We start from the raw sequence: 18,532 nt of genomic DNA, 5'->3' as shown, positions 1-18,532 counted from the left end.
CACCCATGTGGGATGTGGGCGCCGCTGGCAGAGGATTAACCAAGTGAGCCACGGCGCCGGCCCCATGAATTGTTTTTTAAAGCATTGTTTTAGTATCCATTGCCATCAATACTTCTGTTATTCATCATGGCAAAATTTTCCCAATTTGTTTTTTTTAAAGATCTATTTATTTAGTTGCAAGGCAGAGTTATCTTCTAACTGCTGGTTTACTCCCCTAGATGGCTTCAATAGCCAGAGTTGGGCTGATTGGAAACCAGGAGCCAGGTGCTTCTTGCGGGTCTCCCACCTGGGTGGCAGAGGCCCAAACACTTGGGTCACCTTCTGCTGCTTTCTAAGGCAAATTAGCAGGGATCTGGATTGGAAGTGGAAAAGAGGTCAAAGAAATCCCAAAGTAGATGGTTTGCTTCTTGGCTGGAATGAGAGGATAATAAGGAAGCATGAACCGTTTGATTTGATTTGAACCAGTGCCCATATGGGATGCTGGCACTGCAGGACTCGCTTCGCCACAGCAGCAGCCCAAATTTTTCCAATTTGGTTTGTGGTAGCCCCTGCCAGTCAAGTTCATGTGTCTTTCTGAGAAATCTCCATTTGTCTTTAAACAGTCTTTGCTCCCTGATATATTATGTGCCAGGTTCATGTTATGTGAGTGATCTTTGAACAAATGGGATTTAAAAAAACAGATTTTATTTTGGTTAATTTTGAAATGTGTGCATAGTTTTCTCACAATATAGATTTTCCATGTACATCTTGAAAACTCCTTTATTTTCACTACTCCATAAAAAGTATCAGTTTGTTTTTTGGCCAATTAACCCCCCCCCACCTGCCCCCCCTCCGTGTGTATGTATCTGTGTGTGTGTGTTCAGGGGATGATACTGAAAGTAAAAATTTGGGTGCTAGCTATGCTTATTGCTATTGAGTTGTCATTTCTCTGCTCTTTTCAGTGGTAAGAGTTGGGAAATACTTCCAGCCTCCTTTAAATATTTGTGTCTTCGATTTACAGTTTAGAACCTTCATTGGGTCTAATCAGCAGTCTAAAATATACCTTAACTATATTGGGGATTACCCTGTTAGTAGGAAATCCAGCAACAAATCTGTTAAGTTCACTATTTCTTTGCAATCTTTTTTGCCCTTAAAATATATATGTCACCAAAGTTGGTGGTCTGTGATTCAGTATTTCTTGTTTTCTGTCCATATGATTGTGTTATTAACTTGAGGTATAGTTAAATTTGTTTTTATGTGTGACTCAGTTTTAGGGTTTGCTTTTGTCATTCTTGTACAATTTAAAAATTAAATTTATTTTTAAAATATGTAAAACATTTGAGTTAGAAACTCACTTATATCCCTAAATCTTTTTGTAATATCAAGAATTTATTTAAGCAGAGAGAGAAAGAAAGATGGTCCATCTGCTGGTTCACTTTCCAAATGGCCACAACAGTCACATCTGCATCACACAAAGCCATGAGCCAAGAACTTCATCCTGATCTCTCATGTGGGTGACAGAGGCCCAAATACTTGAGCCATCTTCCACTGCCTTCCCATGTGCTTTAAGTAGGGAGCTGGATAAGAAACAGTTGCTGGGACTCTAACCAACATTCCAATATAGGATGTCAGCTTCAGAAAGCGGTACCTTAACCTGCTGACCCAAAACACCACCCCCATCTACCCCTAAATCTTTTCTTTTAAAGATGTATTTATTTATTAAAAGGCAAAGGAACAATGAGAAGAGGAGAAACGGGGTTTAGGGGTAGGGATCTTCAGTTTTATGGTTCATTCCCCAAATGCCTGCAACAGCCAGATTTGGACCAAAAGCAGGAGCAATGAACTTCATACTCATCTCCCACCTGGATGGTGGGGTCTTGAAGCACGTGAGCCATCTTCACTTCCTTTCCAGGCACATTAGCAGGAAGCTGGATGAGAAGTAAAGCAGCTAGGACTTGAACCATGCTCCATTATGCTGATGTCACAAGCTGCAGCTCAGCCCGCTGCACTGCCCTATCCTTGAATCTTTAAACTTGCGTTCCCCACCATACTCATTCCCCTTTTAGAAAATGATTTCAATTATTTTTATTTTGTCCTTCATGGTTACATATATACAGATATGTGTGTGTGCACCTGCGTGTCATTTCTGTTTCTTAAACACCGGTTAAAATTCTTTTTCATATCACTAATGGAACTATTTCTTAAAGAAGCAGTTTGTCATTTTTTTAACCTTTTGTATGCTTTTTGTAATAATATTGTATTTGGAAATTTTTATTTTTCATATTTCTTATTACTCTCAATTAGGGGGTCCAGGAAGATCTACCATGCCAACCCCAGGAAATACTGCAGCTTTTCGTGCTTCCTTGTGGACCAATATGGAGAAACTTGTGGATCATATTTGTGCTGTTTGTGGACAGGCAAGTATTTTAGGGAGTAGAAAGATCACTTATTATGAATTAACTCTTTCTTCTTCATTATGTGACTTTGGGCAAGTCTTTTAAATTTAAATAATCAAAATGCCTCTGTTAATTGATTATAATATATGCTCTAGTATAATGGGATTCCTCCTACCTTTTTATGCTGCCTAAGGTTTATAATTTGTTTTATTTATAATTAGCAAATTATATATATTCTCTCCCCCACCCTCCATTTTTAGGTGCAACATCTACAGAAAGTCTTAACCAAGAAGAGAGATCCTGTTTCTCACATTTGTTTCATTGAAGAAATAGTTAAGGTATGGTTTTTTTTTTTTTTTTTTCTTAAATAGAAAATTTATTTGAGAGGCAGAGTTACAGAGTGAGGGGGAAGACAGTGAGAAAGGTCTTCTATCCACTGGTTCATTTCCCAAAAGCCACAATGGCCAGAGTTGGGCCAATCCGAAGCCAGGAGCCAGGAGCTTCCTCTGGGTCTCTCACATAGTTGCAGAGGCCCAGGCACTTGGGCCATCTTCCACTGCTTTCCTAGGCCATGGTAGAGAACTTGATCTGAAGAAGAGCAGCCGGGATATGAACCGGCACTCATATGGGATGCCGATGCCACACACAGAGGCTTAGCCTACTATGCCATAGCACCGGCCCCCTTAAGGTATATTTAAACAAAGTTTTAACTGATGACTTTTATGTCTGTCTTGCAGAAAATTGGAAGATATGAGGCAGCATTATTAGTGAGACTGCCATACAGAATGATGTATGTCAAATGACAATAGGAAAATGTATTTCTTGGCAGCAGATTTTTTTGTCACAATATAAATAGAAGCAAGTGTTTTATGGAGTACACACCAGTAGTAATACTATTTATTTACTAATTTTGAAACGTATACTGATTTCCTGTTTACTGTCCTGTCAGTTATGACTTGTAAATATTTTTAAAAGTTCCATTAGAGAATAAGATAAAAATTTTTGATAAGTTTAAATAGTGGTCATTATAATATATCCAGTGAAGGCTGTAGGAGCCATTCAATTGTTAATTTTTCTTGTCAAGCACATTGTTGTATTCATTTTTCATATTCTGAAATCTCACTTCCGTCATCTATCTGTCTGCTATCCTGATGGATTATAACAATTCTTGCATGCATAGGAATCCCTAATTCTATACTTCATTCATTTTCATGTAGTTTTAATGACTAATTGAATAATTATTCATTATTAAGTCCTAACAGTGCTTCAAAGAAAAAAATTTTCTTAAATTTCTAGCATCATGATGTAGGTAATTTCCTTTGCAGATTCACGGTGGTAAGTATTTTATAAAGTGTGTGAAGTTTATAAGACCACCCCCACGTTTGCTGATTTGCTAGGAGGATTCACTGGACCCAGCGTAGCTATGATTCAATTTCTTTCAATGAAAGAAAATGAAGCATAGTCAACAGAGGGAAGTGGTGTGTAGGGCAAGGGCCAGAAAGAAGCACGGGAGTGCTCTCTGGAGTTACTCGGGCCCCCTTCAATCGCAAGCAGTATGAATTCTTGTCTTCCACAGGAGATCTTGAGTCTAAGAGTCCAGGGACTTTACCTGGGGTCAGTTATTGCCTGAGATGTTCCGGAACCCTAGGCCTCCAGAAGAAAAGCAGTTTAGCATAAACCATATTGTTTGTACAGTTTATAGTCAGTGAAGGACTCCTATCATTTAGAGAATCGTAGGGTCCCTCTCAAAGTCCCAAGTTCCTAGATTCCTGGCAAGACTAACCTTGTAAACACACCATCTCAGAGCTGCTACAGTGACTCTTTTCCCACATAACACTGGAACACACCTGATTACCATCCTGCTTTCTACTCAGCTCTTAATTGAATGAAAGAAATAGTAGCAAGTTTTTGGGAATTTGTATGGTCACTAAGTTTTTGTGCTTACTAGCAGATGGCATGATTAATATCAGGCCTTTGTATTTACAGGCAAACAATTACACAGACAGTCTTTTGTTCTTTTGTTTTTTTGGCTATCTTTTACAAAATTCATTTACTCTTTGTGTACAATGGCCCTATTGCAAGCTTTTACTATACAATACTTTATAGGTTATTAAATTTCATTTTAACTGATTAACATTCTTTAAACAAGAATAATTTGGAGTCAGTGTGGTGGCACAGCAAATGAAGCAGCCCCTTGGGATGCCTGCACCTCATATTGAAGTGCCTGGGATTGAGTCCTTCCTCTGCTTGTTTGCTTGCTTTTTTTTTTTTTTTTTAAGATTCATTTATTTATTTTAAAAGTCAGAGTTAAAAAGAGAGAGAGGAGCCGGCTCTGTGGCATAGAGGATAAAGCCACTGCCTGCAGTTCAGGCATCCCATATGGGCGCCAGTTCGAGACCCAGCTGCTCCACTTCCATCCAGCTCTCTGCTATGGCCTGGGAAACAGTAGAAGATGGCCCAAGTTCTTGGGCCCTTGCACCCACATGGGAGACCTGGAAGAACCTCTTGGCTCCTGGCTTTCGATTGGTGTAGCTCAGGCCATTGTGGCCAGTTGAGGAGTGAACCAGCGGATGGAAGACCTCTTTCTCTCTGCCTCTCCTTCTCTGTGTAACTCTGACTTTCAAATAAATAAATAAAAAATAAATCTTTAAAAAGAGAGAGCGAGAGATCTACCATCTGCTGGTTCTTTCTCCAGATGGCCGCAACTGCTGCAGCTTGACCAGCGCGAAGCCAAGATCTCAGAGCTTTATGTAGGTCTCCCACATGTATTGCAGGGGCCCAAACACTTGAGCCATCTTCCATTGCTTTTCTCAGACTTTTCGCAGGGAGCTGGTTCAGACATGGACAGCCAAGCCATGACCCAGCACCCATATGAAATGTTGTCACAGGTGGCAGTTTTACCCACTATGCCACAATGCTTGCCCCTCCTCCTCTGCTTTCTATCCAGCTTCCTCTTTTTTTTTTTTTTTTTTAAACAGGCAGAGTGGATAGTGAGAGAGAGAGACAGAGAGAAAGGTCCTCCTTTTTGCCGCTGGTTCACCTTCCAATGGCCGCCGCAGCCGGCGCATCTCGCTGATCCAAAGGCAGGAGTCAGGTGCCTCCCCTGGTCTCCCATGCGGGCGCAGGGCCCAAGGACCTGGGCCATCCTCCACTGCACTCCCGGGCCGCAGCAGAGAGCCGGCCTGGAAGAGGGGCAACCGGGATAGAATCCGGCGCCCCAGCCGGGACTAGAACCCAGTGTGCCAGCGCCACAAGGCGGAGGATTAGCCTGTTAAGCCACGGAGCCGGCCCAGCTTCCTCTTAATGTACACCCTGGGAGGTAACAGATGATGGCACAAGTAATTAGGTCCCTCCCACCCATATGAGAGACCTAGATGGACTTCCTGGCTCTTGACTTCAGCCTGACTGAGCCTAACTGTTACTGGTACTTTATATTTGGGGAATGAACCACTGTATGGAAGATCAGTCTCTCTATGTCTGTCTCCCTCTGTCACTTGGCTTTCAAGTAAATATAAAACCAAATGAATAAGCTTTAAAAAAGAAGATTATGGGGGCTGACATTGTGGCATATCAAGTAAAGTTGCTACCTGTGACGCCAACATCCCATATATCACTGGTTTGAGTCCTGGCTATTCCACTTCCAATCCAGCTCCCTGCTAATGTGTCTGGGAAGGCAGTGGAAGATGGCCCAATTGCTTGGGCCCCTACACCCACATGGAAGATCTGAAAAAAGCTTCTGGCTCCTGGCTTTGGCCTGGACTGGCCCAAACATTGTCTTTGCAGCCATTTGGGGGAGTAAACCAGCAAATCTCTCTTTCTCTTTTTCTAACTCTCTTTCAAATAAAATAAATCTTTAAAAAAGATAATAGTGGAGCCATCATTAAAGAAAAGATAAAGAGACAATAGCTATATTTAAAAGTAGTTTACATTCTGATACTAGTACATTGGACATAATACATAAAATTACATCTATTCTTGTCAATAGTGAATGATTTTAAAAAACAAATTTCTTTTTTGAACAATTTTACTTATTTATTTGAGAGGCAGAGAGCAAGTGCTATCAACTACTGCTTCACTCCTCAGACACCCACAGTGGTTGGAGCAGGACTGAGCCAGAGCCCAGAGCTGGAACTCAGTCCAGGTTTCCTATGTGAGTGGCAAGAACTCGATTACTGAAGCCTTCGCTGCTGCCAACCAGAGTCCATGATAGGAGGAAAGGGCAGATAGGAGCTGGAGCGTGGGATTGAATCTAGGTATGGAACCTGAGTACCCGGTTATGGGATGCAGATACCTTAACCAGTGTCCGACCTGCTGGCTAAACATCTGTCCTAACAATGAATTTTTATAGTGAACGAACACTGTCAACTTGTATATGCCAGATTTTAAATGCATGCTTATGATACCTATTAAAAAGGATTTTGGGGAATAGGGATATATGTTTTCATTTTACTCACTCATTTTGTGTAAGTGCTTTCAAAGACTTGTTTTTTCAAAGACTGATTTTTTTTTTTTTTTTTTTGACAGGCAGAGTTAGTGAGAGAGACAGAGAGAAAGGTCTCCCTTCCGTTGGTTCACCCCCCAAATGGCTGCTATGGCCAGCACTGCACCGATCTGAAGCCAGGAGCCAGGTGCTTCCTCCTGGTCTCCCATGCAGATGCAGGGCCCAAACACTTGGGCCATCCTCCACTGCCTTCCCAGGCCACAGCAAAGAGCTGGACTGGAAGAGGAGCAACCGAGACAGAATCCGGTGCCCCAACCGGGACTAGAACCCAGGTTGCCAGCTGCACAGGCGGAGGATTAGCCAAGTGAGCCGTGGTGCTGGCCTGATTTTTTTTTAAAAGATGTATTTATTTGAAAGGCAGAGTTAGAGAGAGAGAGAGATCTTCCATTCGCTGGTTCGCTGCTGCAGTGGACAGAGCTGGTCCGGGCCAAAGCTAAAAGCCTGGGGCTCCATTCATTTCTCCCAAGTGGGTGCAAGAGTCCAAAGATGTGGGCCATCTTCCTCTGCTTTCCCAGGTGCATTAGCAGAAAGCTGGATCAGAAGTGGAGCAGCCAGGACTTAAACCACGTTCCATATGGGATGCCTAAGCTGAGCAGATGCTACATAATGAAGAACTGTGCATTGTGAGGAAAATCAATTTTAACAATTCTAAAAGCATGGCATGCCTTTGTCTTAATTCATAGAGAGTGTCAGTTTTAAATCATTGACCCTGCTTCCTTAAGTAAGATAATATCAGGGTTTACTCAATGTTTCAAGACTACTTGTCTCCCTTTACTAAAGTACTTTATGAGCCAACGTGATTTTATAGCTATAATAATGCTGAAAATGGTTTTCCTTAGTCGTGCTCTGTGAAGTCTTGTGGGAATTATTCATTATACTGTTTTATTGGGGATAAATTGGATTTACTTTACAAGCTTCAGTTTTCAACTTAATATTGCCAAATTTCCCTTGGTGTTTGCTAAGATATTTTATTTCCTATGACAAAACTACATGTATTCATATTAACAGTTTGATCTTAGGAATGTGTCAGAGGAGTGAAAAAAGTCCTGTGTGATGGTAGCCTCTGTAATTCTCTGTTACTCAAAGGCTTGGCAGTCCATGTTCATCATGTTGTAAAGAACACATTCTTAGGATGACCAGTTAGCTCAGATAGACCAGTTAGCTCAGACATTACCTGAAGACTTCATTCTTAGAATAGAAGACAACCCTTCATCTCTTAGTAGAGTTCAATTGTGAATAAAACTCATGAGCTGTTTTAGTCCTTTCAAATGAAAAGAAAAAAAGAACATAGCAGAGTGTAAGGGGAGCCATTAATGGGTTAGTATAAAGTAAAACTGGGCCAGTTACATCAGGTCTAAAGAGCCTTAAGGATATTTTAGTTTAACTGTAGATTCTTTTGAAATCTGTTCTTTAATTGAGATAAGTGATTGTGCTTGTGCTTAGTTTAATAAATGCCGTGGCATAGTAGTAAAATTAGTCTGTTTTCTTTTTAGTTCATATGATAATTTGAAAAGATACATTCATACATGTCAATTCACACTCATTTTGATGTTAATTTTTTATTGTTTTCTCTGTCTTACATGGATCATTTTCCTTTTAAAATGAGAGTTTTAAGCAGACTATTAGACATTGCAAGTTCACTTTTGTGTCTTTTTTTAATGCCTTCTTACATATTTTTAATTGAAAGGCAGTGACAGAAAGAGGGATCTTCCATCTGTTTATTTCCCAAATGCCCACAACAGCCTGCACTATGCCAGGTCCGAGCCAGAAGCTCAGAACTCAGACAGGTCTCCTGTGTGGATGGCAAGGAGGCAACTCCATGGTCTATCACCTGTTACCCCACAGCGTGCACCTTAGCAGGAAACACACACAGAGCACAACGAGGAAGTCAAACCCAGGCACTCTATTATGGAATACAGGGGTCCCAGGCTGCAGCCTAACTGCTGTGCCTATTGCCAGCCCTTGATTTTTGATATATTTTTTTTAAGATTTATTTATTTATTTGAAAGTCAGAGTTACACAGAAAGAGGAGAGGCAGAGAGAGGTCTTCCATCCGCTGGTTCACTCCCCAATTGACCACAATGGCTGGAGCTGCGCCGATCCAAAGCCAGGAGCCAGGAGCTTCTTCTGGGTCTCCTACATGGGTGCAGGGGCCCAAGGACTTGGGCCATCTTCCACTGCTTTCCCAGGCCATAGCAGAGAGCTGGATCGGAAGTAGAGCAGCCGGGACTAGAACCGGCACCCACATGGGGTGCCGGTGCTTCAGGCCAGAGCATCAACCCACTGTACCACAGTGCCAGCCCCAATTTTGATCTCTTTTAAAAGGAGTTAAGAATTTTGTTTCATTATATAATCATTAAAACTATATATAACACTTTGCTTGAAAGTGAGTGTAACAAATTATTGACAGTTTGTTCAGGTTCCACACAGGGGAGAACAGGTTGCAGATTCTCATCTGCAGAATCAAGCCAGTTTACTTGTGTGTGGGAGTATAGATATGATACTTTCATTTTTTAAGCCAGCAATTTTTATCATCAGGCAGAATCTTGTAATCATGTGTGTAGGAAGCATTAGGCTAAATTTGGAATGTATTCAACGTTTTGAGCAGCTATAGTACTAATAAGAATTCTAACTGTGAAGAATGTGTTTTCTTTCGCCCTTTTAGATATATCAAATGATTTGATAATAGTATTAAAGATTTTAATTAGAAAAATTTAAGGACACTCAATTGTGTAACCCTTTTAATGTTATGAGATAAATGTCCTGCTCATCTATCTGTGACATTATCAGTTTGGTTGAAAAATTAAATAGTGATATGCCAGTTTGATTTTCAAGTCAAATGCTATGAGTAAATAATTCTTATCTTTTAAGACTAGATAATTTCTGCTTTTTCTAGTCTGTGACTTGGTATTTATTTATTTATTTATTTTTTTCGCGGTGACTTGGTATTTTTAAAGGTTCTGTCAATATGTTAAAATTCTAGGTAAATTAGAAAACCAGAATTTTTAATATATTATCAAGTTTATAAAAAAGTGAGAGAATCTCTTACGGGCATACGTGCATATACATATCTGATTGCGTGTGTGTGTGTGTATGAAGTTTCATATATAGGTATATAGATATGAAATTATAGTGAGCTCCTGGCTTTGGCCTGGCCCAGCCCTGCTATTACAGCCATTTGGGGAGTGAATGGATGGAAGATCTCTTTCTGTGTTTCTTGTTTTTTTAATTTTATTTATTTATTTATTTGACAGAGTTATACAGTGAGAGAGAGAGACAGAGAGAAAGGTCTTCTTTTTGTTGGTTCACCCTCCAAATGGCTGCTACGGCCGGAGCTATGCTGATCCAAAGCCAGGAGCCAGGTGCTTCCTCCTGGTCTCCCATATGGGTGCAGGTGCCCAAACACTTAGGCCATCCTCCACTGCCTTCTCGGGCCACAGCAGAGAGTTGGACTGGAAGAGGAGTAACCAGGACTAGAACCCGGTGCCCATATGGGATGCTGGTGCCGCAGGCGGAGGATTAACCAAGTGAGCCACGGCGCCAGCCCCCTCTTTCTGTGTTTCTGTTTCTTCCTTTTTCTCAGTATTTCTGCTTTTGTTCAAATAAATGTAACAAGTTTTTTTAAGAAAAAAAAAAAATGCATGTCCTCCCTAGAGGAAAACATTTCTAGTTTTAGCCATCAGAATTCTCCATATACTAATATCAACCAAATAAAACCTCATAGTGAAAAAATCGCCAGTCTTATAAATTAACTAAAAGTTAAGATTGAGAGTCAGAAGGGAAAATTAAAGTAATGCAAAAACATCTTTTGGGCTCTTAAAGAATTTTTCAAGGATACTGTAGATTTCAGGTATTTGCATTATTTTAGGAAGAATCTAGGGATGGAACAATATGGCTTAGTGCTTGGGATGCCCACATCCCATATTGGCGTGCTTGAGTTCAAGTCCTGGCTCTGCTCCTGACCCCAGCTTCTCACTGATGTACACATTGGGAGGTGATGGCTCCAGTGGTTGGGTCCCCACCACCCATATGGGAACCCTAAATTGATTTCCAGCTCATGGATTATGCCTGGGTCAGCCTGGCTGTTGCATGCATTTTAGAGGTGGGAGGTGGGGGAAGTAAGTCATTGCTTTGGGTATCTTTCTCTGTCTACTATTTCTGCTTTTCGAGTAAATAATTTTAAAAAAAATTGATGATAAGTAATTGTTAAAAAGCAAACAGGGTCCGCGCCGCAGCTCACTAGGCTAATCCTCTGCCTGTGCAGCTGGCAGCCTGGGTTCTAGTCCTGGTTGGGGCACCGGATTCTGTCCCAGTTGCTCCTCTTCCGGTCCAGCTCCCAGCCTGTAGTGCTGGCTTCCCATATGGGCACCGGTTTGGGTCCTGGCTGCTCCACATCCGATCCAGCTCCTTGCTAATGTGCCAGGGAAAGCAGCAAAAGAGGCCCAACTTCTTGAGCCCCTGCACTTGCATGGGAGACCCAGAAGAGGCTCCTGGCTCCTGGCTTTGGATCGGCTCAGCTCTGGTCATTGTGGCCGTTTGGGAGGTGAACCAGCAGCTGGAAGACCTCTCTCTGTCTCTACCTCTCTCTGTAACTCTTTCAAATAAATAAAATTAAAAAAAAAAAAAAACTACTAGTAGATGTGAAAAAGAACCAAGGAAATTATTTAGAAATAAAAATAAAAATTTGAAATAGAAAATGCATCCGATAAATTAAACAAAAGATTACATAGACTAGCACTGGTACTCAGGCGTAGCAGGTAAAACCACCTCCTGAAGCACCAGCATCCCATATTCCTCATCCAGCTCCCTGGTAATGCACCTAGGAGTGCAGCAGAGCATGGCCCGAGTCCTTGGGACCCTGTACCTGTGTGAGAGGCCTACATGAAGTTCCTGGCTCCTGGCTTTGGCCTGACTCAGCCCTAGCCATTGTGATGATTTGGCGAGTGAACCAGTGGATGGAAGATCAGTCTCTTTTTCAGTCTCTGTGTAGCACCACATTTCAAATAAAATAAATAAATTAAAAAAAATAGATTACATACACCTTGAGAGAGAACTAGAGGCCTGGCAGAGAGAATTGATGGAATTATCCAGTATGCCACATAAGCACTAGCTCATGGAACATAGGAAAGAAAAATGAAAAAGTATGGAGAATGAAATGGCATTTTAAAATGTGTCTGTTTAGAAATGCAGAGTATAAAACAAAATTTTATGATCCTCTTAATACTTGCAGGAAGAGCATTTAACAGACTCCACCATTCATTGCTGATTTTACAAACTGTCCATAAATTACAATTATGGTTTATTCTTTTCAACCTGATAAAATGTATCTGAAAGACGAACAGATAAAATCATACATTATGGTGGAAACTGAATGCTTCTGCCCTAAAATCAAGGATTTCTTTTTGCTTTCTGATGACTTCTATTCAATATTATTTTAGCCTGTGTAGAAAAACAAAAGACTTCTGATTTTGAGAAGAAGAAATGGAATTGTCACTCATTATAGGTGACAAGATTATCTATTTAGAAAACCTAATAGAATGTACAAAAAAGCTACTAGAACTAATAAGTGATATTTTGTAAGACTACAGAATACAAAAGCAGTATACAAAAGGCAGTTGTGCTTTTCTACATTAGCCATGCACAATTAACATTATTTGGGAATTGAACAGTGTTAAAAATCCTGATTTTGATAACTGTGTTTATGTGGGAGATTATCTTTATCCCTACAAGGTCAATTAATTACTTACTGGTATGGAGCTAATTACTTTCAAATGGCCCAGAGAAAGAAAGAAAGATTGAGAATGGTAAAAAATATATGACTCAATGTCAGTAAATGATAAATTTTAGTGAACAGGGATTTTGGAGATTTTTTTCTAAGATTAAAATGTATCAAAGGTTAAACATAGAAAAACTACAGCAACTAATTTTTAAACAGATGAAAATGTACACTTTAAAAATATAACTTTCAAAATCAGTCCATGTACATTTAAAAGTCATGTATAATTCTGGAAACTTTAAAGAGATTGATTCAGTAGTTTGGAGTGTTACGATCAGGAGACTGATAGGACCAGGCAGTTTTTTAAGCAAAATACTGAAATTTCAAAGAACTCGTCATTGCATTTTTCTTTTTTTTTTTCTTTTTTTTTTTTATTTTTATTTTATTTTATTTTTTTTTTTTATTTTTGACAGGCAGAGTGGACAGTGAGAGACAGAGACAGAGAGAAAGGTCTTCCTTTTGCCGTTGGTTCACCCTCCAATGGCCGCCGCGGTAGTGCGCTGCGGCCGGCACACCGCGCTGATCCGATGGCAGGAGCCAGGTGTTTATCCTGGTCTCCCATGGGGTGCAGGGCCCAAGGGCTTGGGCCATCCTCCACTGCACTCCCTGGCCACAGCAGAGAGCTGGCCTGGAAGAGGGGCAACCGGGACAGGATCGGTGCCCCGACCGGGACTAGAACCCGGTGTGCCGGCGCCGCAAGGCGGAGGATTAGCCTATTGAGCCGCGGCGCCGGCCCGTCATTGCATTTTTCTAGTGAAAAGCAGCACCAGTTCCTCCTCAACTTACTCTGTGAGATTTGTGTGACCTTTGTGCCAGGACCATTGAGAGCTAACAAGAAAGGAAATTATAATCAGGAATATGCATTGAAAAATCTTAAAATATTACAACAGCAAGTCCAGCGAAATATAAAAACTAATACCCCAGTAGATATAGAAAGACTACTTGATAGGGCTGGTGCTGTGGCATAGCAGGTTAAGCCTCCACCTGTCATACTGGCGTGTCAAATGGGTGTTGATTCGAGTCGTAACTGCTCCTTTTCCAATCCAGCTCACTGTTAATGTGCCTAGGAAAGCCATGGAAGATGGCCCAAATGCTTAGACTCCTGCACCCATGTGGGAAATCTGGAAGAAACTCCAGGCTCCTGACTTTGGCCTGGCCCAGCCCCAGCCATTGCAGTCATTTGGGGAGTAAACCAGCAGATGGAAGATCATTCTCTCTCTCCTCCTCCCCTCTGTAACTTTGTATTTAAAATTTTAAAAAAATCTTTAAAAAGAAAGATTACTTGGCAAAATTCATTATGATAAAAAGTTCTAGCAAAATGAGGGAGGGAGCTGTCTTAAATTGGACATCAGCAAAAGCCTTGCATAATCATCTCAATGATGAAATATAGCAAGGGTTATCTTTACGGTCAGTAGAAAGACCCACTGCCCATCAACCCTGCTGCTTTTCAACATTGTACTGGAGGACTGCACCAACATAGTAAAAGAAAAAATAGAAATAAAATGTTAAAATTTTGAGTTCAAACATTCTGGAGGAATTACTTCTATTGTTTATGCACGTTTGAACAAATTTCAAACCTATCAAATTTAACAGAAAGGTTCATATGAATTCAAAGGAATCTCTGGATACCTATAATTTAAAATTAAAACCTTTTTTTAATTGATGACTTTTTAAAAAGATTTTATTTATTTATTTGAGAGAGAGTTACAGGCAGAGAAAGAAACAGAGAAAGGTCTTCCATCCACTGGTTCACTCCCCAAATGGCCACAACAGCCGGAGCTGAGCCGTTCTGAAATCAGGAGCCAGGAGTTTCTTCTGGGTCTCCCATGCAGGTACAGGGGCCCATGCACTTGGGCCATCTTCCACTGCTCTCCCAGGCCATTAGCAGGGAGCTGGATCTGAAGAGGAGCAGCTGGAACATGAACTGGCACTCATATGGGATGTGAGTGCCACAGGCGGAGGCCTAGCCTAAGATGCCACAGTGCTGGCCCCATGTTTGTGACTTTTATATTGATTCATTCTCTCTTCTTCCCCACCCCACACCCCTCAGCACTAATTGTTCCCCTGTAAGCTTTTTATCTCAGACATCAAATACTTGGGTGGAAAGTCTCAGGCATGAATACAGCTCTAGTTATCATACTTTTTCACTGATTTGGTTCCTCTGTAATATCTCTTGTTAGTCATAGTGAAACAACATCAGGGTGGAGTGAGTAAAAATTCTCCTCAAACTTTTTTTTTTTTAATATTTTATTTATTTAAGAGGTAGAGTTACAGACTATGAGAGGGATGGAGGGGATGGGGGGATCGATCTTCCATCCACTGGTTCACTCCCCAAATGGCCACAATGGCCGAAGCTGGGCTAATCTGAAGCCAGGAGCCAGGAGCTTCTTCAGGGTCTCCTATGCGGGTACAGGGGCCCAAGCGCTTGGCCATCTTCCACTGCTTTACCAGGCCATAATAGAGAGCTGGCTTGGAAAAAGAGCAGCCAGAACTAGAACTGACACCCATATGGGATGCCGGCGCCACAGGCAGAGGGTTAACATACTATGCTACAGCACTGCTCCCCAAACTCTTTTTTAATTTGAGTGAATAAGCATAGTTATGGTCATTATCTGTGTCGGTATTAGATGCAGGACATTCTTTTTGTGGGTAAATTATACATGTTACAGTTTCTAAAAAAGTCAAGTTCCTTGTGATATACCAATCATGTTTTTATGAAAATTGAAATACTAGTCATTTTGTCTATCCTAACCAATTACTGCCTTACTGAATACTTTAACTGTTTAACCAAGTGTGTTAATATTCTCTATTTATGTAGTGGTAGAGAGGCTACTGTGAATAGATATATTTGGGTAGAATTTAGGTTAAACAGTTTATTGTTTGCCTTTAAATTTACTTCAGTTCATTTTTTATTTGGCCTTTTTATTTCTTAGAAAATACTTAATGGACTTTTTTTTTAATAGAAAACTTTTATTTAATAAATATAAATTTCAAAAGTACAACTCTTGGTTCTTCCCCCCATAACCACAGACCACCTGCAAACCATCCCACCTCTTAATCCCACTCCCATCCCATTCTTCACTAAGATTCATCTTTAACCATCTTTATATACAGAAGATCAACTCTGTACTGCGTAAAGATTTCAACAGTTTGCACCCACACAGACACACAAAGTATAAAGTACTGTTTGAAGACTAATTTTACCATTAATTCTCATAGTGCAACACATTAAGGACAGAGGTCCTACCTGGGGAGCAAATGCACTTAGTACAATGTCCTCAAGATTCAACTGTGTTTTAGCTTCTGTCATGGTTTTCCTCTTCTGGAGGCTAAGTAGTGTTCTGTTGTACATATATATCGCATTCTCTATATCCATTCATCCATCAAAGATTTTCATTGCTTCAGTCTTTTGCCTCTTGTGAATAATGATGCTGTGAACAATGTGTGTAAAAATATATATGCAACATCTGCCTTCAAGTAGGATTGTAGATCATAGATCATATAGCAATTCTTTTTTTTTTAAGATGTATTTATTTATTTATTTGAAAGAGTTATACAGAGACAGAGGTCTTCCATCCACTGGTTCACTCTCCAAATGGCTGCAGTGGCTGGGCTGGGCTGATCCAAGCCAGGAGCCAGGAGCTTCCTCCAGGTTTTCCACAAAGGTACAGGGGCCCAAGGACTTGGGCCATCTTCTACTGCTTTCCCAGGCCATGGCAGAGAGCTGGATTGGAAGTTGAGCAGCCAGTACTTGAACCAGCGCCCATGTGGGATGCCAGCACTGTAGGTGGTGGCTTTACCCACTATGCCACAGTGCTGGCCCCAGCATCTCCTCATGTTTTAAAGTCAGGAAATATGAAGCCTCTACTTTCTTTTTTCTTAAGAAAGCCATTTGAGGGGCCAGTGCTGCGGCATAGTGGGCTAAGCCTCCACCTACACCGCCGGAATCCCAAATGGGCACTGGTTTGTGTCCTGGCTGCTCCTCTTACAATTCAGGTCTCTGCTATGGCTTGGGAAGGCAGTAGAAGATGGCCCAAGTGTTTGGTCCCCTGCACCCATGTGGGAGACCTGGAAGAAGCTCCTGGCTCCTGGCTACTGATTGGCTCAGCTCTGGCTGTTGCAACCATCTGGGAAATGAACCAGCAGATGGAAGACCTTTCTTTCTGTCTCTCCCTCTCTCTGTCTGTAACTCTATCAAATAAATAAATAAATAAATAAAGTCTTTTAAAAAAAAGATATTTGGAGTCCCTTCAGAATCCATATGAATTATAGAATTTTTTTTCTATTTCTACAAAAAGCAATATTGGATTTTAAGAAATTATGGTGAATCTATAGTTTGCTTTTGGGATTAAATCACATTGTAACAACATTTTGCCCTTTAGTTCTTGAACAGAGGATATCTTTCCATTTGTGTCATTTTTTTAAATATATTTTTTGTGTATGTCATCTTCTTTAAGCAGTACTTTTTAGTTTTCAACGTAGAAATCTTTTGGGTCTGTATATTAAGTCCTTTATCATTTGTATGCAATTATAAATGGGATCATTTTCTTAATTTCCTGTACAGCTATTTCAGTGTTATTCTACAGAAATATAACTGATTTTTGTGTGTTGATTTTATACCCTATAACTTTGCTGCATTTAATTCTTTTTTTAAGATTTATTTATTTATTGAAAGAGTTACAGAGAGAGAGAGAGGAAGGGAGAGAGAAAAAAAGAGAGCACTCTTCCATCTACTGATTCACTACCTAGATGGCCATGATGGCCAGGGCTAAGCCAGGTCAAAGCCAAGAGCCAGAAGCTTCATCTGTGTCTCCCATGTGGGTGTCAGGGGCCCAAGCACTTGGGCCGTCTTCCATTGCTTTTTCCTGGCCATTAGCTCTGTGTGTGTGTGTGTGTATATAATTTTCAGGGTTTTCTACATAATAGATAATGTCATTTGCAAACGTAATTTTGCTGCTTCTTTTCTTTATCTTGTCTTATTGTTCCAGCAGGTCTTATAGTACTATGTTGAGTAAAAATACTGAGAATGGGCAACTGGAGCTTCTTCCTAATCTTAAAAGGAGAACTAATTTTGCACCATTGAATATGAATCTAGCATTGGTATCTTTATGGGCTTTCTGCTTCTCATTTGTGGAGTCTTCTTATTGTGAAAGAGTATTGAATTTTTTCCAGTGCTTTTTTTGCATCCATTGAAATGGTCATATGGTGTTTATTCTTTATTATGTCAGTATTCTATGTTATGCTGATTGATTCTTATATGTTGCAGTATTCTTTTTATTTTTTAAGGATTGATTTATTTATTTGAAAGGCAGAGAGGCAGAGAGAGAGAGAGAGAGAGATTGATTGATTGATTGATTGATTCCATCCTCTGGTTCACTCCTCAAATGGCTGCAAGCTGGCTCCTGGAGCTGGGCCAGTCCAAAGCCAAAATCCAGGAGCTTCTTCCAGGTCTCCCATGTAGTGCAGAGGCCCAAGAATCTGGGCCATCTTCTGTTTGTTTTCCCAGGCCATAACAGAGAGCTGGATCAGAAGTGGATCAGCCAGGATATGAAATAGCACCCATATGGGATGCCAGCATTGCAGACAGTGGCTTTACCCACTACACCACAGTGCCTGCCCTATGTTGTGCTATTCTTATATTCCAGGAATCAACTCCACTTTGTCATGATTTATAATTATTTTAATATATTCCTGAATCCAGTTTGCTAATATTTTTTGATAGTTTGCACATTGTTATTTATCAGGATAATTGGTACATACTTTTGTAGTAGTTTTGTCTGATTTTGGTGTCTGGATAATGCTGTCCTTATAGGTTGAAAATGTTCCCTTCTCTTCAGTTTTTATAATAATTTGAGCAAATTTAGTTGTAAAACCTTTTTA

At 40.5% G+C, this 18,532-nt stretch overlaps 1 protein-coding gene across 2 annotated transcripts in view; it reads left to right on the top strand.

Annotated features, from left to right (window-relative positions):
- Positions 1 to 18,532, top strand: part of COG5 (component of oligomeric golgi complex 5) — a 375,810-nt gene that overhangs the window by 211,026 nt on the left and 146,252 nt on the right. For both annotated transcript variants that reach the window (XM_062174782.1, XM_062216926.1), the window contains exons 9-10: positions 2,284 to 2,396; positions 2,636 to 2,713. In XM_062174782.1, coding sequence (XP_062030766.1) covers positions 2,284 to 2,396; positions 2,636 to 2,713 — 191 coding nt within the window. The remainder of the gene's footprint in view (positions 1 to 2,283; positions 2,397 to 2,635; positions 2,714 to 18,532) is intronic.

The sequence above is a fragment of the Lepus europaeus genome, chromosome 1 (assembly GCF_033115175.1).
Source record: "Lepus europaeus isolate LE1 chromosome 1, mLepTim1.pri, whole genome shotgun sequence".
Taxonomy (NCBI): domain Eukaryota; kingdom Metazoa; phylum Chordata; class Mammalia; order Lagomorpha; family Leporidae; genus Lepus; species Lepus europaeus.
This window is presented reverse-complemented; position numbering and strand designations above follow the sequence as displayed.